Consider the following 27,532-nt stretch of genomic DNA (forward strand, 5'->3'; position numbering starts at 1 on the left):
TTCTCTCAACCAAATACCTGGCAGAAGAGTTCCATCTTGCAGGCCCTGTGGAAGTTCTGGCAGGGCCCTCAGCTCTTCTGGGAGCTCATTCCACCTGGTCAATGCCAGACACACTTCCCATGGGCCAAGAACCACCAACAGATTTGCTCCTGCAGAGAAAAGAGCCCTGCGAGGGGCATAAGGCAATAGGCTATCCCTCAAATATGTGGAACCCAGATTGCATATTTGGTACTTTAATTAGATTTGGGACACAACTGGCATCTATTGCAGCTGCCTCAGCACTGGCTGGATATGGGCCATCCAAGCTGTTCCGGTGAGGACCCTAGCAACTGCATTCTGTACCAGCTGCAATATCCGGGTCAAGGATAATGGAAGAACCATGTAGAGTGAGTCACAGAAGCCAAGTTTAGAGGTGACTGCAACATGGATCACTGTGTTATGGGTGTTTCAAGGACAGGTAGGACACTAGTAGATGGAAAACACCATCTGTGCTAGTCATTATCTGCTCCCCATCCAAGCTGGGAAAACATACTTTCTGCTCTTTCCCTTTCCTACTTAACCCAGGACCTCCGTCTTACAGGGGCTGAGTTTCGGGCAACTCTGCTCAAGCCCTCCAGCTATGGCTTCCAAACATCTGGCAAATGTTTCTGGGCGGGGGAGTCTGGGTGGCCATCCATCTGTGTTTGATTCTGAAGAAAGGAGATCAGCCACTGAAGGGCTGTCCCACATATTCCAGCTTCAGCGATGTGGTGGGCTAACATAGTTGACCACATCAAATGTGGCTGACAGATCTTGCAGAACGAGGATAGAAGAATAGTTGGCTCTTATATGCTGTTTTACTCGAAGGAATCTCAAAGCGGCTTACAGTCACCTTTCCCTTTCCTCTCCCCACAACAGATACCTGAGGTAGGTGGGGCTGAGAGAGCCCTGATATTATTGCTCGGTCAGATCAGCTTTATCAGTGCTGTGGCGAGTTCAAGGTCACACAACTGGTTGCATGTGGGGGAGCGTGGAATCAAACCCAGCTTGCCAGATTAGAAGTCTGTGCTCCTAACCACTCTACCAAGCTGAACCACCCCTATCCATCTGGCACCTTGGATCATACTTAGCTTCCTTCCCTCCCAATCTGCCTCTCTTTTTCTCTTTACCCCTTCTTAGTCTGCCTTTCTTTTTCAGTATTTCACAATTATTTGAAAACTACCAGAATGTTCTTTCAGAGGTTCTGCTTCTTCCATCTATCACCTTTTTTATCTTTGCCCATGATTTAGGATGAACTATTATATATTAAACAGTTCTAGGTTTGAGTTTTCTCCTGCATTCTCTTCATTTACAGAGCATGTAGTAAAGTGTACATAAAGTAATTTCAAACCCTGAAATTATCACAACAAAGATATGAGTACAGGTGCAGAAGCAAATTTTTGGGCGACAGCCAATGTTAATGTAACTTGTATTTCTGATCTTAGTCTCTACAGTTTCCTCATTCACTGTATCAAGCTGGGTCCATCCACTGGTGGAAGCTGCTCAGGGCTTGAAGTGGCTCCCAGACACTGCTACCACTTGGTTCAAATATAGGGGAACAGGAGGGGGGAGATAAACTGAAGTAAGAGGAGGGAAATTGTCTAGGAAGAGAGAAATACTGCAAAGAGAAAAAGAAACTAAGATTGAGAAGGGGTAGAGATAAAAAGAAGGAAAACACTATCTGAGAAGGGCTGGGGGGATTGTTAGAGGGGTTGGAAAGAAAGCAGGGAAAACTGACATAAAAGGGGTAAGGGAAGATTGATAAAGGGCAGGACAAAAGGAGAGGGAAGGAAGCAAAGGCAGAAGAATACCCCCTCCCTGCAAGTTTCTGCAAGTCTCCAATTGTATATTTCAATCGTGAAGTTGGCCAAGTCTAAGAATAATTAAATCCTATGATTGGAGCAGTGAACAGGCAAGACAGATAATTCTACAAATGTCTCACATTTACAGGGAAATCAAAAATCTAAAAAAGGGAATTGAAAAACCCCAAAATGAAAAAGGAGGACCTGTACTTTTAAGAATCAGATTCCCTCAGTAGTCATTGTTAGCTATGCATTGCAGGCTTTGTTTCTCTGAGCAAAAGGAAGTGGGAGGATCAGGGCCATTTGACTTTTGAGAGAGGACTCATTAGAACCAGAACTAGCAGCATCTACTGAGTGACTTGATCCCACCAAATTTGAATGACTCAACTAGATCTGGCTATTTGCTTTTGTTCAATAGCAGGCATCCAACAAAAGTCATTAGAGTGCAGCAGTTACAGCTTCAGAACAATGTCTGGAGGACCCAGGTTCAAATCCCCATCTGGCTGTGAAAGTTCACAGGATAATTTTGGGCATGGGACATACTTTCAGCCTAACCAGTGTTCAGCTTTGAGCACCACAATTGAAGAAGGATGTAGACAAACTGGAGCATATCCAGAGGAGGGCAATGGAAATGGTGAGGGGTTTGGAGACCAAGAAGTATGAGGAAAAAGTTGAGGGAGCTTGGTCTGCTTGGCCTGGAGAGAAGATGACTAAAAGGTGTACTTGACTGTCTAGAAGACGGAGCAGAGTTGTTTTCTGTTGTCCCAAAGAATTTTTGACTGAACAAGAAGTTCCTGACAGTTAAGAGTGGTTCCCCAGTGGAACTGGCTTTCTTGGGAGCTGGTGAGTTCTCCTTCTTTGGAAGTTTTTAAGCAGAGCCTAGATAGCCTTCAGACAGAAATGTTGATTGATGAATTTTGGCAGAAGGGATTGTTTCTGTGCTTGGCTCTTGTGGCCCTATCTTGCATGCCCAAGGGAAATGCTGATCGCCAGTTTGGGGTTGGAAGGTGAATTTCCTCCAAGACAGACAGGCCAGGGATTTTGGCTGCTTTTTTGGGGTGGGGGGGAAGGTATCATTTGAGCATGGAATTGGGGTCACTGTTGGAAGGCAAATAGTTGGTGAATTCCTGCATTCTTCAGGGGATTGGACAAGATGACACTGGAGGTTCCTACCAACTCAATGTTTCTGTGATTCCATATGATTGCTATAATGGTGCTTTGGTCTCCACTGTGGAGAAAGGTAAGATAAGAAATAATAAATATAAGTGAAGATGGGTGGCATATAAAAGGTAGGTTGGTGAATGGCTGATAGCGAAAGAATGAGGCAGGGAAAGAGGAGAGGATATGGAAGCTGCTAGAAGGATGGAGAAAAGAAATAATGGATGGAGGGGGATACAGGGGAAATGAGGTAGTCCCCACAAATCCTTAAGGCAGTGGTTCTCAACCTTCCTAATGCCACGCCCCCTTAATACAGTTTCTCATGTTGGGGTGACCACTAACCATAAAATCATTTTCGTTGCTACTTCATAACTGTATTTTTGCTACTATTATGAATCATAACAATATGCACGGTGTATTTTCATTGTTACAAATTGAACATAATTAAAGCATAGTGATTAATCACTAAAACAATATGTAATTGTTTCCTGTTTGGTAATGCAGAACTAGTTAAAGAAAATATGGGATAAAAGTGTAAGAATTTGGGTCTCTGACTCTGCTATTATTTTATGTCCCATATATGCAAGATGTAGGCACCATGTTTGAGGGGCCACAAAAGTCAGCTCCACACAAACTGACTTTTGTTCCAGGCATCAGCATAATAGCCTTCCTTATAGTAGGCAGACCACTGCTAATCTGTAAATGAAATGTCCATTGGTTAACTTACCATGAGATGGTCCTTCTTCTTCAGGCCAGGAGGACGTCTCGGTGAGTGTTTTCCCGCCACTTTAACAGGGAGGCAGGACTTAAATTTCATTTCCTGTCCTGTGCCTTGGAAGACACCCTGCTTCAGTCTGATAACAAGCCTCTTAAACTCCAAAAAATACAACAATAATGCAAAAAACAACAGAGTGATAAACTTCCCTAAAAAATACTGACTACTGAACCTCCCTGATAATCCAATTGAAAGGTAATTATATTAATACAGACAAAACTTGTCAAGCATATTGAGAAACGTGGTTCAAGATGCTTGAGGTGGGACAAGATGTCCTCCTGGCCTCAAGAAGGACCATCTCACAGTCAGTTAACCAATGGTCATTCTCCCTTGAGATCCAGGAGGACGTCTCGGTGGGACATGAAAGAGCTGTCCCTAAAAACCACACAGGGTGTGAGCATCTAAGTATCCTGAACCACGTGCTGCAGCACACTGTGCCCAAAGGCAGTCTCATTGGAACTCAGTGTGGACAATTTGTAATGCCTCACAAAGGTGGATATATTAGTCCACGTAGCAGCCTTGCAAATCAGCTCCGGAGAGATTCTCCTAGCAAAAGCTGCGTTTGTAGCTGAACTCCTAATAGAATGTGCAGTAATGCCAGGAGGAATAGGAACCCCTTGAGCCTTATAAGCCTCAATAATACAAGCCTTAAGTGTCCTACTGATGGCGGTGTTAGACATACACTGACCCAATTTTGGCAGAGCTATGTTGATGAACAATGCCTCTGAGACCCGGATATCTTGTGATCTAATCAGAAAAGCCTTAAGAGCTCTCCTGACATCCACATTGTGCCATACCCGCTCTTTAGGATCCTTAGGACTTGGACAGAAATCTGGCAATACTAACTCCTGACTCAGGTGGAACGGCATCGAAACCTTGGGCATAAAGGTAGGGTCAGTTCTCAAAATCAACGTATCATTGAAGAACTTGCAATATTCTTTTTTGACTGATAAGGCACCCAGTTCCGACACCCTCCTTGCTGACGTGATGGCCACCAAAAATAAAGTTTTCATTCGTAGAAACTTTAAATCGATCTGAGCCAATGGCTCAAACGGAGCCTTTGTCAGAGCATTCAAAACCAAGTTTAGTTTCCACATGGGAAACCTATGAACTACAGGAGGATCCTTGTGTGAAGCACCCTTCAAAAAACGCACAATATGAGGACGCCTTGACAGCGGAACCCCTTTCACTGATGGAAGAACGGATGCCAGGGCTGCCACCTGTCTGCGCAAGGTATTGGCCCTTAGACCTTGTTTTCTTCCCTCCTGCAAAAATTCCAAAGAACTTACTATTGGGCACTGTGAGTAATTTACCTTTTTTCTCCGTGCCCAACGCACGAACGCTTTCCAGGAACTAGAGTATATTCTATTGGTGGATGGTCTACGGGATGCCAAAATAGTATCTGAGATGTCCTCAGAATAACCTAATTCTCTAAGCTGAGACCTCTCAACCTCCAGGCGGTCAAAGACCACCAACCTGGATTGGGATGAGTTATGGGACCCTGTTTCAGGAGATCTTTGCGAACTGGGAGTGTCAAGGGTGGTAAAATTGACAGTCTGACCAAATTTGCGAACCAAAGCTGTCTTGGCCTGTTTGGGGCCACTAGGATGACTTTGGCATTTGACAACTCTATCATGCGCAGAACTTTTGTCAATACTGGTAAGGGAAGGCATATAGAAGACCCTGTGGCCATTTTGCTGTCAGAGCGTCGGTGAATTCTGCCCTTGGATGAAAGAAACGGGAGCAGAACCGTGGTACCAGCACCGGTGTACCGAAGTGTTGGGTTATCATAAGAAATACCTCCTCGTTGAGACTCCACTCTGCCTCGACCACCATCTGCCTGCTCAAGAAGTCCGCCTGAGTGTTTATGTGTTCGGCTCTTAGGGACTTCAAGTGTTTCTCTGCCCACAGAAATAGTCTGTTTGCTTCTGCCTGGAGGCTGGCAAATCTGGACCCCCCTTGGTGATTGAGATACGCCTTGGTGGCAATGTTGTCTTGTCCTGATCAAGACGTGATGATTCTGAATCTCTGGGAGAAAATGTTTGGGAGCTAACTGAGCAGCTCGCAACAAATTTATGGGACACTTGGACTCCTCTATTGACCATTTGTCTTGGATGGAGAGGGATTCCAGAACTGCCCCCCATCCCAATAAACTCGAATCTGCTCTTCCTCCTCAATAAAAAAGGTTTTGCCTTGAGAATGCTTGGTGGTCACAGGAACCTTGACTGGTATATCTAACTTCTTTGAGATTCTGAATTGATAAGGACGCAATAGATGTTGAAGCGTCCTGGCATGAAATCTGCCCCACTGTATGGCCTCTATATTTGAGATGAGCAAACCCATGAGACTTGCTAAATGTAGGAGATTGGAATTTCTCGCCTTGATGACCGAGAGGGCCAGATTCTTCGTCTTTTCTATTTTCTGAGCTGTCATGAACAGTTTGTTTTTCTGAGTGTCCAGAATTACTCCAAGATGCTCTAACCTTTGACAAGGGATGAAAGAACTCTTCACAAAATTTACCAAGAAGCCAAAGTGCTGGAGTAACTTGATGGTCCGCTCTGTGTGTCTCACCGCTAGCTCACTGGAGCAAGAGATTATCTAAATAAGGATGAATTCTAATCCCTTCCAGTCTTAGTTGTAAAAGAGCATTGACTAAAATCTTTGTAAAAACCCTCGGAGCCGAGGAGAGACCAAAGGGTAGAGCCCTGTATTGGAAATAAACCCCCTGAACAAAAAAACAAAGGAATCTTCTGTGAGGGGGGAAAATGGGAATGTGGAGGTAAGCCTCCTACAGATCCAGGGAAGTTAAATAATCTCCTGGTTGAAGGACCTCCGCTATCGACTTTAATGTCTCCATTCTGAAATGACGAAGGAGAAGATAATGGTATAAAAATTTTAAATCTAGTATGGCTCTCCAATCCCCGTTGCACTTTGGGACGGTGAATAAATTCCCCTGCCTTGGTCTTGTAAGGGAACTGGCTCTATGGCCTGTATGGCCAACAAATGATCTAGGGCTGCCTGAGTTCTCAATCTTTTTACTGGATCTTTTAACTTGGCAGGAGAAATAAAACGATTTGGAGGTTCTTTTTTGAACTCTAATTTGTAACCTTCTAAGACAGTGTCTTTTGCCCAGGCATCTATGTGGGGGAGATTCCAATCTTTCACAAACTGCTGGAGCCTTCCCCACACCGGAATGATTGCACCGTCATGCCTTGGGAGATTTGGAGTCCCTGTTGGACCTATCAGTTTTGTTTGGGTAGCTACCACGTCTGCCTCCTCTGTGCCCTGAGAAGCGAAAATTACTCTGATTGTACCATGATCCCCTTTTAAAATTGGATTTGAATCTAGGTGTGTGTTGGGACCTAAAGGAAGATCTTTCCCTTCTTACCTGTCTTGGCATAGCCTTTCTCTTATCCCTAGTTTCAACTAAAATATTCTCCAGATGATCCCCGAACAACCTATCACCTACAAAAGGGTAAGCAGTAACAATTGCCTTGAATTGATGATCTGCCGGCCACGCTTAAACCAGAGGAGCTCAGACAACGGCATTAGACGCTAAGGCCCTGGCTGCGAACACAAGCGAATCTAAGGTAGCATCAGCCGTAAAAGAAAATGCTTTCAAAACACGAGTGACACCTTCAACCACCCTCTTATCCTTTTTAGGGACCAACATTAACAACTTCCTACACCAAGCTATGCCAGCCCTACTCATGATAGAGGCGGCAGAGGAAGCCTTGATGACCATAGCCACTGTCTCATGACTGCGGCAGAGTGCTGTCTCAGGCTTTTTTTCCATGGCATCACGGAGAAAACCTTCACCATCCTCCGATACCAAACAGCCAGAATGTAGAGCTGCGACAGGCGCATCAATCAAAGGAACCTGCAGGAGAGACTCCCCATAAAAAGGTAATGAATAAAGTGTTTTAATAAAAGAAGGAATTTGTTTGTTCACTAACGGTCTCTTCCATTCTGCCCTGAGTTTGGTTTCAAAAATTTCTGGCATGGGAAAAATTCCCTGATTTGGGCCAAGCTTTGGGAAATATTCCCCTTTTCCTCTGGGACCCTTTGGTCTCTGCTTAACATCAGATTGGTCCTCCTTTGGAACAGATTCATTTAGGGCTAGGGCCCCTAAGTCCTTGTTTAACATGAAATGCAAATCCTCCCCTTTAAAGAAACGTTCAGACTGACCTGAAACATTTATAGGTTCTACCTCCTCCTCATCAGTCAAAAAGGCAATATCGTCTTTAGATCTAAGGGACTCTAAGTCATGCTCATCGGAGGAGTGAGACCTGTCTAAACTGAGTCTGGGCCTTTTTTCGTGCCGCCTTTGTGGGCCAAGAAGGAGCCCCATCCGTTTGCCCTCTGGAATCAGATTGATCCCTGTAATTTTCTATTGTGCTTTCTTTATGATAATTTTCAATTTCTTCCCTCATGGCTGCTTTGAGCAAGCTAAAAAATTCTGGGGGCAAAGAAGCAGTATTGGCATTTCCAATCCCCTCCTGGAACCTACACCCTCGGACTGCATCAGCACTTATCTGGCGCATCGCAATAGACATGCGGTCATCAAAATGGCTGCCAGCCGCCTTTTCCAAAGGTGCCTCCTTCCTCACAGAAGAAGAAGAAGAAGAAGAGAAGAAGAGTTGGTTCTTATATGCCGCTTTTCCCTACCCGAAGGAGGCTCAAAGCGGCTTACAGTCGCCTTCCCATTCCTCTACCCACAACAGACACCCTGTGGGGTGGGTGAGGCTGAGAGAGCCCTGATATCACTGCTCGGTCAGAACAATTTTATCAGTGCCGTGGCGAGCCCAAGGTCACCCAGCTGGTTGCATGTGGGGGAGTGCAGAATCGAACCTGGCATGCCAGATTAGAAGTCCGCACTCCTAACCACTACACCAAACTGGCTCTCTTGGCAGCCTTGGCAGCACCACGTGGCTTTCTAGCGGGCAGCATGTTACTGTGCTCGATGCCACTCGTTGCCCTGCGACATCGGCAGACCAAAGCGGACCGCTGTCGGTCGCGCCCGCAGTCACATCAGGAATAAAAGGGGCTGCAGGGTCGTCATCAGAGGAAAAACCCTCTGATTGCACCTCGCGTGACACCATTGCCACCGAAACGAACAAAAACAGAATGGTGCAAAAGAAGGCAAACAACTAAGAACAAGAACAATGTTAACAATTTTAACTCCCAGAACAATAACTATAACTTCTAACTATGAGGGCAATAACTATCTATGAGGGGAAATCAACAGTTGTTTTTAAACAGTATACTATATAACCTGACTAACCAGCTATCAAAAAAGGAAAAATACTTAAATTTAGACGGAGAGGTTTGTCAGCCCTGTCACTCCCTGAGAGGCAGGAAGAAGACTGAAGCAGGGTGTCTTCCAAGGCACAGGACAGGAAGTTAAATTTAAGTCCTGCCTCCCTGTTAAAGTGGCGGGAAAACACCCACCAAGACATCCTACTGGATCTGAAGGGAGAATTTATGGTGACCCAACAACTATTCTGTTCCAAACCTCTTTAAACCCAAGTTCTTTATTTGTATTTTTCCCCATTGACCAGGATGAGGGCAGTAAGTTTGATTAAGTAAATAAATGAGGCTTGCCTGATCTCATCAGAACTCAGAAGCCCAGCAGGATTGGTCCACAGCTAGGGAGGGAATGGCAAACCACCTCTGAACATTTCTTGCCCTGAAAATTCTACCATGAGTCTGCTATGACAGCGGGGGGGGGGGGGAGATGGGGAATACTCTCCATGAAAGCACTTTCCACACATAACATACCTTCAATTTAAGCCAATGTATTCTAATCTTGAGCAAACTATTTGTGGTTCGCACCCCACCTCAGCGAGTCATAAAACACTTTTTACTACTGTAAAGAAGTTGCTAACACCACAACGCATTTACAAATTCCAAAACCTTTGGACTCCAGTCTGGTGGGATATGAGGCCAACATCTAACTCTGGCCCTGTTTTTGTGTTGGGATGTGTGCATCAGCTCTGCTTGGCCACCTCCGAACTCACAAAGCCGCAGAGATCTCCAAGGCGGTGTGGAGAAGGACAGCAGCGCAGCGAGTGGGGGCAGCAGTGGCGCGCATATGCGCATGTGCTGCTGTCACTCTTGCTTGCTGCATCATGGCACTGGCCGCCTCCACGCTGCCTTGGAGATCTCTGCGGCTTCGTAAGCTCCGAGGCAGCCGAACAGAGCCAAGGCACAAAATGTGCCTTTGCTGGCTCAAAATGTGGACCAGGGCAAAGAGTCAGCTCTGAGGATGGCTTTTGCATGTATGGAGAAAGGGATTCATTGTGTGGCAGACAGCCGGGCAGGGCGACCCCTGAGAAAGGGTCGGGTGACCACTAAAAGGATCACAACCCCCAGGATGAGAACCGCTGCCTTAAGGGTTCCCTACTGTGTAAGTGGGCCTGGACCAGTACCTGTCATTGCCCAACTGGGTCACAGTTTTCCAAGGCACAAAGTGGGTAGGTAGGAAGGAAAGAAGCAGAAGGGAAGAGTTTATAGTGGCTTTCAGTAAAGGGAAAGAGGAAAAAGTGAGTGAGGGGGAAATTCCCACTAGGGAATTCACACTTATTCATTCATTGTACTATTTCTCTAAAGCTTCCTCATGCCAGTCCGACGAAACTAGGAATGAAAGAATAAGGAAAACATAGCTGCTTACATCTTCTGTACAGATACATGACGGGTCTGTGCAAATGCAGTCCCAAAGTGGGGCTGCACTAGAAGACTAAAGATGAAACTGAATTACTTCAGTAGTCATGAAGATGTATATTTTTCATCATGAAATTAAGCTATCTGCTAAGGTCCCTATCCATCTCCCTCCTTAATTTCTTCCTCCCCTATCAAAATAGCTACACTGGGTTTTTGTCTACATACTTCATTTCTTTATAAACAATGGATGCTATTTTTCCAATATAATTCTTTATACCAATTTTACTTTTATTTATTATATTTCTATGCCACCCTATGTATAGAATATACATAGAATCATCATACCAATAATAACAATAACAGTCACAACAGTGGGTTCCAAGTTGAACAGCAGGGATTCTAACAATTTATAATGTGATAACTTTCAATGATGGCTAATATAAACCTACGGGAGGTCGGCTTAGGTTCAGATCATGTGTGAGGGGGATGTCTGGAGGGGTAGTGGATGTTATTAGGTCAGACTGCCTTTACCAAATGCCTGGCGGAGCTCCCTTTTACAGGTCCTGAGGAACTGTGGGAGTTCATGCAGGGGCCTGATCTCTTCAGGGAGCTCCTTTCACAAAGTGGGGGCCAGGACTGAGAAAGCTCTGGCCCTGGTTGAGGAGCAACATGCTTCCTTGGGGCCAGGGATCACGAGCCAGCTAGAGTTGGTGGAGCATAAGCCTCTCTTGGGGATATAGGCAGGGAGGCAGTCTCTCAGATACACTGGGCCCAGACCACATATGGCCTTAAAGGTGATTACCAAAACCTTAAGCCTGATCCTGAATTCAACTGGGAGGTAGTGGAGTTGTTGGGGTGCTGGCCAGATATGTGCCCTCCATGGTGTGTTTGTGAGGATCCCGGCGACGGCATTCTGGACCAGTTGCAGTTTCTGGATGAAGGTTAAGGGCAGGCTTGCACAGAGTGAGATGCAGAAGTCTAGTCTAGAGGTGACCGTCACATTGATCACTGTTGCTAGATGTTCTGGGGCCAAGTAAGGCGCTAGTAACTTGGCTAGTAGCTTGGTCATAGCAAACACTCTTTTCCAACAACCCAAGAGATGACTCTACACATGGACATCACTGGATTTTCAGATAGATAGGTGGATAGAAATCAGATTGACTATGTGCTCTGCAGCCAAAGGTGGAGAAGTTCTATCCAGTCAATAAAAACAAGACCAGGAGCTGATTGTGGTTCAGATCAATAGCTTCTTGTTGCAAAATTTAGGCTTAAATTGAAGAAAGTACAGAAAAATACTAGGCCATTCAGGTATGAACTAAATCATATCCCTGATGAATATACTGTAGAGGTGACAAATAGATTTAAGGAATTAGATCTGATAGACCGAGTGCTTGAAGAACTATGGACGGAGGTTCACAACATTGTACAAGAGGTAGCAACTAAAACCATTTCAAAGAAAAATAAATGCAAGAAAGCAAAATAGCTGTCTAAGGAAGCTTTACAAATAGCTGAGGAGAGAAGGGAAGTGAAAGGCAAGAATCATAGAATCATATAGTTGGAAGGGGCCATACAGGCCATCTAGTCCAACCCCCTGCTCAACGCAGAATCAGCCCAACGCATCCTAAAGCATTCAAGAAAAGTATGCATCCAACCTCTGCTTGAAGACTGCCAGTGAGGGGGAGCTCACCATCTCCTTAGGCAGCCTATTCCACTGCTGAACTACTCTGACTGTGAAAATTGTTTTCCTGATATCTAGCCTATATCGTTGTATTTGTAGTTTAAACCGATTACTGCGTGTCCTTTCCTCTACAGCCAACGGGAACAGCATCCTGCCCTCCTCAAAATGACAACCTTTCAAATACTTAAAGAGGGCTATCATGTCCCCTCTCAACCTCCTTTTTTCCAGGCTGGACATTCCCAAGTCCCTCAACCTATCTTCATAGGGCTTGGTCCCTCGGTCCCAGATCATCCTCGTCGCTCTACTCTGTACCCTTTCAATTTTATCTACGTCCTTGTTGAAGTGAGGCCTCCAGAACTACACACAGTACTCCAGCTGTGGTCTGACCAGTGCCGTATACAATGGGACTATGACATCTTGTGATTTTGATGTGATGCCCCTGCATTCACCTTTTTTACCGCTGCATCACACTGCCTGATCATGTTTAGTTTACAATCCACAAGTACCCCAAAGTCTCATTCACACACAGTGTTACCTAGAAGCGTATCCCCCATCCAGTAGGCATGCTTCTTGATGTTGAGTTTCAAGCCAACTTTTGCACTCTCCTTCTTCACCTGTATCAACAGGCTCTTTAGTTCACCTTCACTTTCTGCCATTAGAGTGGTATCATCTGCATATCTGAGGTTGTTGATATTTCTCCCTGCAATCTTGATTCCAATTTGTGACTCATCTAACCCCGCCTTTCTCATGATGTGCTCCGCATACAATTTAAATAGGTAAGGCAACAGTATACAGCCTTCTCGAACTCCTTTCTCAATTTTGAACCAATCAGTGATTCCATGCCCAGTTCTCACTGTTGCTTCTTGACCTGCATATAGATGTCTCAAGATACAAATAAGACGATCTGGTATTCCCATCTCTTTAAGAACTTGCCACAATTTGTTGTGCTCCACACAATCAAAGGCTTTAGCATAGACAATGAAGCAGAAGTAGATGGTTTTCTGGAACTCCCTAGCTTTCTCCATGAGCCTACCTGATTGACCTTCTGCCCAACAAATGGCCAATCAGGCAGGCAGTCCTGCCCCTGTCCACATCCCCCTCCAACTTCTTCCAAGTGGAACAACTGTCAACCTGCTGTAAGCCAGGCAGCAAGTGGGAGCTGGGAAGGAGGTTGGAGAGCCTGGGACTGCAGGACTGGGGGTGAGGCAGCCCCCACCAGTGCTGCCCCCACCCTGAATACCCATGGCAGTGCTGCCTGGTTTGGGAGGAGGAACCCATACCCACCAGTGCTTTCCCACCAGTGCCAAGCAACCCCGGCCACAGCCTCACCAGGCCTCGCCAGGTCAGGGGGAGAGAGGGAGCCAGCCCTGCCAGCACTACCCCTGCCCCTAGCAGCCCCGGCTTTGCCAGGCCTTGGGCAGGGCTGCTCCGGTGAAAAGAAGGAGAAGAGTTGATTCTTATATGCCACTTTTCTCTACCCGAAGGAGGCTCAAAGCACCTTCCCTTTCCTTTCCCCACAACAGACACCTTGTGAGGTGGGTGAGGCTGAGAGAGCCCTGATATCACTGCTCAGTCAGAACTGTTTTATCAGTGCTGTGTCGAGCCCAAGGTCACCCAGATGGCTGCATGTGGGGGACTACAGAATCGAACCCAGCATGCCAGATTAGAAGTTTGCACTCCTAACCACTACAGCAAACTAGCTCCAACCAGCCTGTGCCCCCACTCCAAACAGCCCTATCATAGCCTCGCCAGGCCTTGGTGGGCCTGCCCAGATCCAGGGCGGGAGGGGGAGGCTAGCACCCATTGTATTTTGGCACTAGCTTTTCTGCTACTCATTTAAATAAACATGTTGTCTTCACAACTTTTTTCATATGCACTAAAAGTATAAAGGTAAAGGTAAAGGTAAAGGTATCCCCTGTGCAAGCACCGAGTCATGTCTGACCCTTGGGGTGACGCCCTCTAGCGTTTTCATGGCAGACTCAATACGGGGTGGTTTGCCAGTGCCTTCCCCAGTCATGACCGTTTACCCCCCAGCAAGCTGGGTACTCATTTTACCGACCTCAGAAGGATGGAAGGCTGAGTCAACCTTGAGCCAGCTGCTGGGATTGAACTCCCAGCCTCATGAGCAAAGCTTTCAGACAGCTGCCTTACCACTCTGCGCCACAAGAGGCTCTTACTAAAAGTATAGTTGCAGTCTAAAATTGTTAAATTTACAAGTTTCCTGAAAACATGGAACATGGCCTATTCTATAAGACACTGAATGTTTACCTAATTATAAGAATGGAATTAAAGAGCCTGTTGATGCGGGTGAAGAAGGAGAGTGCAAAAGTTGGCTTGAAACTCAACATCAAGAAAACAAAGATCATGGCATCCGGCCCTCTCAATTCCTGGCAAATAGATGGGGAAGAAATGGAGATAGTGACAGATTTTATTTTCCTGGGCTCCAAGATCACTGCAGATGGGGACTGTAGTAAAGAAATTAAAAGACGCTTGCTCCTGGGGAGGAAAGCTATGGCAAATCTAGACAGCATCCTAAAAAGCAGAGACATCACCCTGCCAACAAAAGTGCGTTTAGTCTAGGCTATGGTATTCCCAGTTGCAATATATGGCTGTGAAAGTTGGACCATAAGGAAGGCCGAGCGTCAAAGAATTGAGGCTGTTGAACTCTGGTGCTGGAGAAGACTCTTGCGAGTCCCTTGGACCAGTGGTCCCCAACCTGCAGGCTGCGGCCCGGTGCCGGGCGGCGAAGGCCATGGTGCCGGCCCGCGGCTCCCTCTCCCCGCAGTAAAAAACTTCCCAGGCCGCAAGCTTGCAGCCCGGGAAGCTTCTTACTGCGGGAGGGCGGGGAGAGGGAATCAGGGCCGGGCCGCGCATTGCGCGGCCGTGGTCCGCGCGGGCGCGGCCCGATGCCCTGCCGGTCCCCAGCCTCAGAAGGTTGGGGACCACTGCCTTGGACTAAAAGGCGAACAAACCGGCCAGTCCTAGAGATCAGCCCTGACTGCTCCTTAGAAGGCCAGATCCTGAAGATGAAACTCAAATTCTTTGACCACCTCATCAGAAAGAAGGACTCCCTGGAGAACGACCACTGGTCTACATACCGAAAGGGGTCCTTCTCCTCAGGGGTCAGGAGGACAGCTGGACGGGTGTTTCCCATCTCTCCTTGAGGGAGGCAGATCATTTGAATATTTTGTCTTCCTGTGGGAAACGCCCCTCCGAAACCAGTCGAAAAACTTCCGGAGCGTCGAGCTTGCCACCACCTTCTTGGCTCTACAAAGCAATCTGCATTAACTTGCACAAACAACATGGAAGACAACATGACCCATAACCACGTTTACATCCCGGCTGTATCTAAACTGGAATATGCAAGGATTCAGAGAAATGCTACTGTGATGGACCACCCTATGGGCGGGACCAGCTGTCCTCCTGACCCCTGAGGAGAAGGACCCCTTTCGGTATGTAGACCAGTGGTCGTTCTCCCTCCGGGTCAGGAGGACAGCTGGACGGGACTTACAAGAGCAGTCCCTAACCCAGGGAGGGTCCAACTGTGTCCATCACATGCGACAGAACTCTCCGGCCAAAAGCCGCCTGCTCTGTCTCCCTATCCTGAATCTTATAGTGTCTGACGAAAGTTGAAGGAGTAACCCAGGTTGCAGCCCTGCAAACCTCTTCCACTGAAGCATTCCTGGCAAACGCCGCTGAAGCCGCCGCGCTCCTCAGCGAATGCGCCGTGATGCCCCGTGGAACCTCCTTCCCAGCAGCCCTATAAGCCTCCACGATGCAGGATCTAACCTGCTTACTGATGGCTGCCTTGGTCATCGCACCTCCCACCTTTGCCCCGGACGGACAGACAAACAGCGAGTCTGATTTTCTGACCTCTGCCGTCCTCTTAATGTACACCTTGAGGACACGCCTGACATCTAGCATGTGCCACTGTCTCTCCTGCTCCGTAACTGGATTGGGAAAAAAGGTGGGCAAATTAATTTCCTGGGACAAGTGAAACCGGGAGTCGACCTTGGGTCGGAATGAGGGGTTCAGCCTAAGAACAACCCTGGTCTTCCTGAACCTGCACAAATCCCTATCCACTGATAAGGCCGCCAGCTCGGAGACCCTCCTAGCGGAAGTGATTGCCACTAGGAAAATGGCTTTCCTGCTCAACCACTGCAACCCCACTGTCTTGATGGGCTCGAAGGGCTCCTTTGCCAATGCCGATAGCACCAACCCCAAACGCCAGGACGGGAACAAGTGCCTGGGAGGTGACTCTAAACTAGATGCCCCTTTTAGAAACCGCACCACATGAGGATGCTTGGATAACGGGATCCCCCCTTGCAGCCCCAGCACTGTGGAGAGTGCCGCCACCTGTCTGCGCAGGGTACCCGATCGGAGGCCCGCTGCCCTGCCATCCTGCAGAAATTGCAAAATGCTACTGATTTTGGGCGTGGACGGAGAAACCGCCCTCCTCCTACACCATCTCACAAACGCCTTCCAGGAACAGTTATAGATTCTCGTGGTAGAGTCTCGTCTGGAGGCTAATATGGTGTCCATGACTGCAGCACTATAACCTTTCACTCTCAACGCCGACCGCTCAGCCTCCACGCGGTCAAGCTCCACCATCCTGGCCGAGGATGGAGACAAGGTCCCTGTGACAACAGGTCCGGAGACACTGGGATTGTGAAATGCGGTAGAACGGCTAACTGCACTATCGTCGAGAACCACCACCTTCTGGGCCACCACGGTGCGACGAGGATGACCTCCGCCTTCAACTCCTGCACCCTTCGCAGGAACCTTGGAATGACGGGAAGGGGTGGAAAGGCGTACAGAAGACCTGGAGGCCACACAGCTGTCAACGCGTCCGTCAGCTCCGCTAGCGGATGCCAGAACCGGCTGCAGAACCTGTCCACCTGGCGGTTGTGTACTGTCGCGAACAGGTCCATGACCGGCCGGCCCCACTGAACTGAAATGAGATGAAAAGCGTGTCTGCTGAGCGACCACTCCGCTTCCTGAATCTCCTGACGGCTCAGCCAATCTGCCTGAGTGTTCGCCAGGCCTTGAATGTGCTCCGCTCGTATCGACGCTAAGTGGACCTCCGCCCAGCGCATCAGTCGATCGGCCTCTGTCTGCAATCTCCCGGACCTTGATCCGCCCTGGTGGTTGACGTATGCCTTTGCGGCCACGTTGTCCGTACGTACCAGAACATGCTTGCCTTCGATCAGACTGCAGAAAGCCAACAGCGCCAGTCGAATCGCCCTCAACTCCAGCAGATTGATCTGTTCTGATGATTCTGTCTGCGACCACGTTCCCTGGGCCGGCGTTCCGTTGTACATCGCCCCCCATCCGGAAAGACTTGCATCGGTGAACACCTGGTGAACGTGATCGTGCAAAAACCTCTTGCCTGTGCTCAGGTTGCTTCTTACAGTCCACCAGCACAGATCCTTCTTGACCTGATGATCGAGGGACACCGACACGTCTCTCTTCCGTGAGATCCGTTCTTGAAACGGCCTCAGTGTCCTTTGCAGAGGCCGGGCTCGAGCTCTGGCCCACTGGATGACCTCCGTGCAAGACACCAACACACCTAGAATCTTCGCCAGCTGCAACAACGAAGACCGTCTTGCACGGATCACCTGGCCCATCAGCTGAACCGTTTTCTGTATTTTCTTCTGTGGGAGGAAAAGCGCACACTGAACCGTATCTATCACTACCCCTAGGTGTTCTATTCTCTGTGCCGGAACTAACGAACTCTTTTCCCTGTTGACTATGAAACCAAACATTTCGAAAATTGAAATTGCCCTGCATGTAAACTGGCTCGCTAACTCGAGCGACGGAGCTCTGATCAACAGGTCGTCGAGATACAGGTGTATGTGGATGCCCTCCTGTCTTAAAATGGCTACCATATTGACCACCAACTTCGTGAAGACCCGGGGAGCGGTGGAGAGCCCGAACGGGAGAGCCCTGTATTGGTAATGCTGCCCCTTCACGCAAAAACGCAAGAAGCACCTGTGCTCTGTTGCTATGGGGACATGTAGATAGGCCTCCTTGAGATCTAGGGAAGTCAAAAACTCCCCTCTTTGTAGTGCCTCCGCAATGGACTTTAGAGTTTCCATCCGGAACTTTTTTAGAGGAATAAACTTGTTTACAAACTTTAAGTTGAGAATTGCTCTCCAATCCCCCGTCTTTTTGGGCACAGTGAAGAGAAGGGAGTAAACCCCTTGTCCCCTCTCCTCTAAAGGGACCGGCTCTATCGCTCTTATCTGTATTAAGTGTTCTATGGCCTTTAACATGCGATCTCTCTTTTCTGGATCCTTGGATATTGGAGAAGGAAAAAACTTGTCCGGGGGCACTTGCGCAAACTCTATGCGATATCCTGTCTTTATGAGGCTTTGAGACCATGCATCTATCCTGGGATCCATCCACTGCTGATGGAACTGCGCAAGCCGTCCCCCGACCGGCAGGGACCTCGAGTCATGCTTGATTTCCTTTATCGCCATCTGTGCGGTCCGACCTCTGCTGTCGGAATCTATTGCCTCGAGCGTTGAATGACCCTCTACGAAACGACTGCCTTGACTGGCCCCAGGAACCTCTCCTGCCTTCCGGTCTAAATCTGGGACCAGAGCCTTGATTCCGGAAGGCAGGCGGAAAGGGCTTCCCATCCCTGCGTATTCGCCGTGGAAAAGCCTTCTTTTTGTCCCTGGTTTCTATCAAAACCCGGTCCAAAGCGTCGCCAATCAGTTTATCGCCCTGAAAGGGGTAAGCCACGACTGTGGTTTTTGAATGAGCGTCAGCCGGCCAAGCCTTCAACCATAAGAGTCTCCTGGCCACTGCAGTAGATGCCATGGCTCTTGCTGCGAACACCACTATGTCTAAGGAGGCATCGGCACTGAAGGCTGAGGCCTTGAGAATTCTATTTGTGCCCTCCTGCAGTCTGCCTTCTGACTCAGGAATCAAAGTAAGCAACTTCTTGCACCAAGCCATGGATGCCCTGGCCACCACAGATGCCGTGGTAGCCGCCCTGATAGCCATCGCCATGGCCTCATGTGCTTTGCGCAAGGCTGTCTCTGACTTGCGGTCCATCACGTCCTTCAGATGTCCCTCGCCATCCTCAGAGACCAAACCCGATGACTGGAGTGCCGCCACCGGACCATCTATAACAGGCACCTGCAGAAAAGACTCAGCATATTCAGGCAGTGCATACATTCTCCGAATAAATGAAGGAAATTGCTTGGACACCAAGGGCTTTTCCCACTCCGCTCGAATCTTCCTTTCGAAGGACTCTGGCATGGGAAAATTCTTCAGGGTTGTCTCTGGTTTAGGGAAAAATTCACCACTGCCCCACGGTCCATAATATTTCCTAGCCTGCTTGCTGGGCGGCTCCTCAGAGCCTGTCTGCTTAAGTTCCAAAATAGAAATGGATTTGTTAAGCAAAAATTGAAAGTCCTCCGAATTAAAGAACCGTTCAGTTTGCTGAGGCACCTGAATCGGTTCCACCTCCTCTTCATCAGTGATAAATTCACCTTCGTCCCTCTCTCTAGCTTCCAAATCCTCCTCAGATGAAGGAGATTGCTGTGGGGAGCAATGGTGTCTTTTCTGCGCTGCCTTGGTAGGCCAGCGAGCCCTGACCCGAGGCCTCCTAGGAGATCTCCTCTGTGAACCGCTCCTCCTGGAAGCTCTAGACTCAGGGGAGGATGACCTAGATCTTGAACATGAAGGTCTAGCACTGGGAGGTAACAATTGCTGGCACACCTTAGCTATTTCAGACTGCACAGCATTTTGAACCAGGGAAAGTAATTCTGGAGGTAAAGTAAACTGGCCGGGGTTGGCCTCAACGTTACCAGACTCCTGTCTGCCGGTCTGCGTTGAAGAAGTAGAAGCCTCCGCCTCTGGTTGCCCTCCGGCCGCAGTGGAGACGCCCTGGTCCGGCCCTGCACTCGCAGCCGCTGATCCAGCCGGCTTGGAAGGGCCTCTTGCACGTTTAGCGGGCCTGGCAGACTTGGAGCGCTGTCCTTGCTCCCCTGCCCCCTTCTGCGTCGATTCATGCCCGGTCGTGCCAGCCACCACTCCACTGGGAGCCAGGGAGCTTTCCATGTGGCTGCCATCGTCCTCCGAGGAGAACGCGCCCTCGCGGCGCTCAGCCGCCATTTCGGCGCGCTTCCCCAAAATGGCCGCCGACCACGAGCCGAACACGCAGTCGCCGCTGCGGAGCTCAACCTCGCTGCCCGATCCGGCGCAGCCTGGAGGGAGCTCTGCTCGCCGATACCGGCCCGAAAAACTACCGCCGCCGTGTTCCGCAGCCCCGATCGGGCCCGTCCTCGGCTCCGAGCCGAACACGCGGCCGCCGCCGCGGAGCTCGACCTCGCTGCCCGATCCGGCGCAGTTTCGAGGGAGCTCAGCTCGTCGATGCCTTCCCAAGCCGCGGCTATGTAGCTCTCGAAAATTGTTCCCTTGTCTCAAGGGCCCAACAATCCTTGCCTGCTTGCATGAAAACAGCACGGGACTCTAAGTCGCGTCTGCTCCCTCGCGAGGCAGGAAGAAGACTGGTTTCGGAGGGGCGTTTCCCACAGGAAGACAAAATATTCAAATGATCTGCCTCCCTCAAGGAGAGATGGGAAACACCCGTCCAGCTGTCCTCCTGACCCGGAGGGAGAAGAGCCTAATGTTGGGAGTGATTGAGGGCAAAAGAAGGGGACGACAGAAAATGAGGTGGCTGGATGGAATCACTGAAGCAGTCGGTGCAAATTTAAATGGACTCCAGGAAATGGGAGAGGACAGGAAGGCCTAGAGGATCATTGTCCATGGGGTCGCAATGGGTTGGACACGACTTCGCACCTAACATCAACAACAACAAAGAATAGAATTCGACTGAAGATGGCGCCGTAACAGCTGGGCTTCTGTCCGGCTCTTAAGCCATGCTGAGGGTCAGGAGCAACCGCACCTGGCAGACCTGAACAGATACGCAAATCTGCTCGCCGGTCGCCCCAGGAACCGGGAAAGGCATCCTGAGGGTCCTACAGATCTGTGGAGAGAGAGGGAGACTAAGCTCTCCGGATCACCACGGCATGTGCTCAAGGTCATGATGGCACCCTTGTCATAAATAACTTTCTAAGCCTGAAACGACCAGCTGACCCTACATTCTTCCCAGAGCCGAAGTCTACAACAGTAAAGACTGTAAGTTTTCTGGCTTTTCCTTTTCTTTCCCCACAAGCTCTTCCCCCCCCCCCTCAACCAATTTACAAGTGAATTCTTTCGTCGAGTGAGAGACTCCCAGCTAATTATACCTACTAACCAAACAAAGAGAGAGTTTAAGAAAAGAGAGACTTTAAAGTTTTGCTGGAGAGAGTTCAGTGGGGGAAGCTGACTTGATACGGAGATCAACAAACTGATAATTCTGGATCGCTCGTGCTCCCGCGAGACACCACGAGACTTTCTGTTTATAGTTTGTGACTGCCTAGAACTATGGAAAAATTAACTAAGGCACAGCTTTTCCATTTGTTATGCGAAGGGAACTCAAAGATACTGAAAGCAGTCAATAAGGTGGAAAAGGAAATCCGAAAGACTAAGAAAGAGCTTTTAGACAGAATCGACGGTCTGGAAAAAATAGCTGATGAAAACACAATTCAGCCAACAATACTTCAAACGAGAATTCAATGTCTGGAAGTTAATCAACAGGAGGGGGAGAGCTAGGGACGTAAAAATCCAAAGCACCTTGGAAGAACTTGGGAAAACAGATTTAAGGAAGGAAAGCACCGAAAACCTGGAAGTCTATTTATAGCAGGAAGTGATTTGGATCAACAAAATAAAAAGAGTCTATTCAAAGGCGACAGCACGCAGGAAGCTATCAGGAGATATCTCTGTGCAACCAGAGGAAGAGATCCAGATTGATAAAGTATACAGAGCCTACTTAAAGGCGACTGCAAGCAAGAATCAAGCTAGAGACTTCTTTGGCCCTGACAGAAGGACAACTAGAAATACTCTACTATGGAAAAAAACACAATTTCATTTTCTGGACCACCTGAAGGATGTGATGAACAGTGGAGCATTCTCCTGGTTTCCTGTGGGGAAGACAGCAGCAGTAACTTTTAGGACAGGACCAATATATGAAGGGAACTGACTTTATATCATCTAAGACAATAATAGAATATATTCTTATAATAGATTATACTCTCATATGTATCAACAATTACTCTGCTAAGAAAGATGGTAATAACTTCTAGATCAGGATCAATATGTGATGGGAACTGAATATGTATGCTAAATATGTATGCCAATATGTATGCTAAAAGAGGATGGCAAACCATATCAGCTGGTCGCTTTTTTCTCTTTACTTTTCTGTAAATGCTTCATATAATAATAAATAATAAAATTATATATATAAAAAACAACAACAACAAAGAATAGATAAAGGATCTTAAGTACTATTAACAGTACATTGCATTCCCCCGTATTCTCCTTTTTGTCACGTGTGCCACTATTGTTTAGTATTTTTTTCTGTTCCACAAGCGGTCACTTCAATAGTACATTGCTGTATCTGCAGCATATTTCTTTGAAGTGCAGAGATGTAATACTTAAACAACCACTAGAAGGTGCAAATGTGGAAATGGAAAAACAAAAAATAAAGCAATAGGAGTACACAAATGATGAAAATGAGGGTGTGAATGGTTGTATACCACAACATTATTTTTAATACAATTTTGTTTCTTTTAATTTATATACTTGCTTTTGACTCAGGTAGTCTGATACCATATTTGTTACAAATGAATATGAAACCATCAATACAGCTGTCAATAAAAAATATTCATACACATAGTTCACTAACTTAATATAACCAAATGACCATTGAATCACTTACCGTGAATGGTCCTTCTCCTTGAAGTCAGGAGGACGCCTCGGTGGGTGTTTCCCACAGGGAGGGAGGCAGGACTAATTTTCAACTTCCTGTCCTGCGTGGTGGGAGGCACCCTGCTCCAGTCTGGATGACAAGCCTCTCCAAATAAACAATTCTTTAAACATGTCAAAACTATTAAAAAAAAAACTATACTGACTTCTTTTGGTCTCTCCCCTAATATGAGTCAATTAATGTGAATACATAGGAAAATATTTTTATTTATTTATTTATTATTTTAATAAATTTGAGAATCATGTGGTTCAGGTAGAAGCAAGCGGAGGGACGAGGCGTCCTCCTGACTTCAAGGAGAAGGACCATTCATGGTAAGTGATTCAATGGTCGTTCTCCCTTGACATTCAGGAGGATGCCTCCGTGGGACTTAACAAGCAGTCCCCAGTAAACAGGGTGGGTGCTTCTAAGAACCTAAGGAACCACATGTTGGAGCACACTTTTGCCAAAAGCTGTCTCCACTGCATCTAAGGTATGAAAACTTGTAGTGCCTTATAAAGGTGGATATATATTTGACCAGGTTGCTGCCCTGCAGATTTGACCAGATGAGACTCCCCTGGACATTGCTGCATTTGTAGCACAGCTTCTGAGTACACAGTTATGCCCTCAGGAATAGGAAATCCCTGGGTTCTGTAAGCCTCTATGATGCATGTTTTTAGCGTTCTACCGATTGATGCCTTAGACCTAGTCTAGGTGGTGCAATATTGATAAATAAAGAATCAGATACCCTGAACTTTTCAATGCTAATAAGATAAGCCTTCAGGGCGTGTCTAACATCTAAATTGAATTTTAAGTCAATTGACTGAACTGGTTCAAATGGGACCTTGGTTAGGGCTGTTAGAAACAAATTTAGCCTCCATGAAGGAAAACGATGAACCACTGGGGTTCTTTGTTCCTTTTAGGAATCTAACAATGTGTGTGTGTTTTGAGAGTATAGTACCTTCAATGGATGGTACGACCAAGACTAGTTCTGCCACCAGGCGTCTGAGGGTGGTTGATCTAAGGCCTCGGATTTTGCCCTCCTGTAGGAAATATAGAATACTGGCCACGGAAGGCTTGAGAAAATTCCTTTTCTTCCTCTTCGCCCACCTCACGAAGGACTTCCATGAACAAGAGTAAATTCTATTAATCGAACTCCTCCTGGAGTCCAGGATTGTTTCTGTGACTCCTGAAGAATAACCTAAGTAGGTGAGCTGTTTCCTCTCAACTTCCATGTGGTCAAAGACTACCACTCCAGTTTCGGATGGAAGGTTGGACCTTGCTGGAGATGATCTCTGAAAATTGGGAGAGTAAAGGGGGGAGACACTGCCATCTTCACTATTTCTGAGAACCATGGGCGTCTTGCCCGATCGAGGGCTATTAGAATGATCTCGTTTTTTTGAGGATTCTATTTTTCTTAGGAGGCATGGTAGAAGTGGGGGTGGAGGGAAGGCATAAAGCCAACCCTCCGGTCACTGGGATGTTAGGCCATCTGAGAATTCCGCCCTTGGGTGGTGAAATTTGGTGCAAAACCTGATGATCTGTGCATTGGTGCTGGATGCAAAAAAGTCCAATATTGGCTTGCTTAGTCTCTTGGTTACTAGTTGAAATACCTCTCTTTTCAGCATTCATTCTGTGTCTGATACTATCTGACGGCTTAGGAAGTCTGCCTGTATGTTTAATACACCTCTCACGTGTTCTGCTCTGAGAGAGGCTAGGTGACTTTCTGCCCATGTGACTATTCTTTGAGCTTCCCCTGAAGTCTGGGTGATTTGGAACCTCCCTGATGATTTCGGTAGGCCTTTGTTACCACGTTGTCTGTCCTTATCAGAATGTGGCACTGATGGATCTGATCTGCAAAGTGTCCTAGTGCCAATCGAACTGCTCTCAGTTCTAACCAATTGATTGGCTGTCTGCACTCCTCTATGGAGCACTGACCCTGTATATTTTGGTTGTTCCAAATTGCTCCCCGGCCTAAAAGACTGGCAACTGTAAAATTTTTGTTCCTCCCTCCAGATTAAATATGTTCGACCCTGGCTCAGATTTTTGGGGCATCACCATCAATGTAAGACCATTTTGGAGTCTAGAGGAACCTTCACTGACATGTCCACTTTTTGGATATCCTGAATTGGTAGGGTCTGAGAAGCATCTGTAGGGCCCTGGCATGGAACCTCCCCCATTGCACTGCTTCCATATAGGAAATGAGCAGACCCATCGGACTTGCCAACTGAAGTAGGTTGGTGTGTCTTGCCTGAATGACTGTGCTGGTGATCTGTTTTGTCTTGGTCATTTTTAGACCTGTTAGGGCATTTACTAGGATTTTTGTGAAGACCCTGGGTGCAGATGAGAGCCAGATAGGGAGAATCTTGTACTGATAGTGTACTCCCTGCACACAGAATCTGAGGAATCTTCCATGGGGTAGAAATATTGGTATGTGTAGGTAGGCCTCCTGAAGGTCCAGCGAAGTTAGGAACTTGTTGCAAGGCTTCCGCTATGGACCTCAGGGTCTCCATGCGGAAATGACAGAGTTTTATGAATTTGTTTAAGAACTTGAGGTCCAAGATGGCCCTCCAGTCTCCTGTGCGTTTTGGAACTGTAAAAAATATTGAGTAGATTCTGTGTCCCTGCTCCGAGTGTGAAACCGGTTCTATGGCTCGAATGGCTAAAAGGTGTTTTATTGCCGTTAGAGTCCTCCGTCTCTTGGCTGGGTCTTTTAACCTGGAGGAAGGCAAAAATCTTTCTGGAGGAATATGGTACAGTTCCAATTTGTACCTGTTTGTGACTGTACCTTTTGCCCATGTGTCTATGGGAGGAAGTTGCCAAGCCTGGGCAAATTCTTGCAACCTCCCCCCTACTGGAATGGACTCTGAGTCATGCTTTAGGTGGTTTTTGGTCATTCTGTGACCTGTCATTCCTGTTAGAAGGCTTGTTTGATCTAAAGCCACTCTGCGCCCTGAGGGACAAAAATTGTTGATATTGTTATTACTCCAGTTTCCCCTCCTATAATTTGATCAGTAACTGGGAATGGTGTGTTGGAATCTAAAGAAGGAATTTTCCTTACGTACTCTTTGGGCATAGCTTTTTTTCTTCTTATCCTTAGTTTCAATAAGACTATTGTCAAGATGATCCCCAAACAATTTTTCACCTACAAAGGGGTATGCTGTTACGCATGCCCTTGATTGGTAGTCTGCTGACCATGCTTTTAGCCAAGGCAAACATCTAGCCACTGTGTTGGAGGCTAAGGACCTTACTGCAAAAAACGCCATTGCGTCCAAGGTAGCATCTGCAGAAAAAGACACTGCTTTTAGAACTCTACACACACCTTTCACTACTCTCTTATCCTTTTCAAGAATTAGCTCCAATAGGTTTCTACACCAGGCAATCCCTTCCCTGTTCATGATAGATGTGGCTGAAGAAGCCTTGATTGCCATGGCCACGGCCTCGTGAGTGCGTCACAGGGCAGTTTCTGCCTTTTTGTCCATAGCATCTCTAAGGAAACCCTCTCCATCCTCAGAGATGAGGGCACCAGATTGAAGAGCTGCGATGGGAGCATCTATCAGGGGAATTTGTAGGATGGATTCTCCACAGTAAGGCATAGCATAGAGCTGCTTTATAAATGAAGGTACTTGTTTATTTACTAAGGGGCCTTTGCCCTTTGGCTCTGATCTTTTTTTTTTTTTTTCTAAAAAAACTCTGGAAGAGGGAAAATTATCTTGAGAGGGACCCAATTTGGGAAAGTATTCTCCCTTGCCCTTTGGCCCATGATACCTCTTTTTTGTGTCCAACTGCTTATCCTCGGGTATGGCATCATACCCCCAAGGACCTTTGCCAGCATATAGTGGGTGTCCTCACTCTTGACCAATCTTTCTGATTGAGCTGACACATTAATAGGTTCAATCTCTTTCTCATCTGAGAGAAAAGCTGTCATCCTTGGACCTGAGAGTTTCTAAATCCTCCTGAGAAGAAGAGTCATATCTGTTTGGGCTGACCCTCACTCTCTTTTGAGCAGCCTTAGAGGGCCAGTTTTGGCTACCCTCCCTATGGTGCCTGAGGAGACTTCTGGAACTTCTCTTTCTCTCATACTTCTCAATTTGCTCCCTCATAGCAGCCTTTAACATGTTAAAAAATTCTGGAGGAAGGGAACCTAGAGAACTCCCTGCTGCATGATCTGGGGAGGGTAGGGAAGCGTTACTTATCTGCTTCGATGAAGAAGACTGCCCCTCAAAATGGCTGCCGACAGGAACAGTTGGGGAAGATGGCTGCTCCTGGGCTGCTGTAATAGCCGGGTTCGCACCACGCGGCTTTTTGGCGGGCAGCGCCTTAGAGCGCTCATTATCACTCACGGCCTTGGCGGCAACGGCAGCCCGAAACAGACCGCTGCCGGCCACGCCCGCAGAGGAGGATGTCATCTCGGGGGCCGGAGGATCGTCGTCTGAGGAGAGGCCCTCAGAATGAGCTTGCTTCACAGCCATAGGATTGCTGCGATCCAAACGTTTTCAATGTAAAAAACGGAGGCTTCTTTAAGCAACCGCCCAAAAAGTGTGTACTAAAAACTTCCAACAGGAAAAAACAACTTT

At 47.4% G+C, this 27,532-nt stretch overlaps 1 protein-coding gene across 8 annotated transcripts in view; it reads right to left on the minus strand.

Moving 5' to 3' along the window:
• CRIM1 (cysteine rich transmembrane BMP regulator 1) overlaps nt 1–27,532 on the minus strand; it is a 188,842-nt gene that overhangs the window by 103,554 nt on the left and 57,756 nt on the right. Inside the window, exons 1-2 of one of the 8 annotated variants that reach the window (XM_077343977.1) lie at nt 23,917–27,263; nt 22,932–23,099 (exon numbers count right to left, since the gene is read on the minus strand). The exons of 6 other annotated variants lie outside the window; for them this stretch is intronic. In XM_077343977.1, the coding sequence (XP_077200092.1) occupies nt 22,932–23,099; nt 23,917–24,310 (562 nt within the window). In that variant the 5' untranslated portion in view covers nt 24,311–27,263. Of the gene's footprint in view, nt 1–22,931; nt 23,100–23,916; nt 27,264–27,532 lie in introns of those variants that run through there. One more of the 8 variants, XM_077344003.1, reaches the window with a different exon arrangement.

The sequence above is a fragment of the Paroedura picta genome, chromosome 1 (genome assembly GCF_049243985.1).
Source record: "Paroedura picta isolate Pp20150507F chromosome 1, Ppicta_v3.0, whole genome shotgun sequence".
Classification (NCBI taxonomy): Eukaryota; Metazoa; Chordata; class Lepidosauria; order Squamata; family Gekkonidae; genus Paroedura; species Paroedura picta.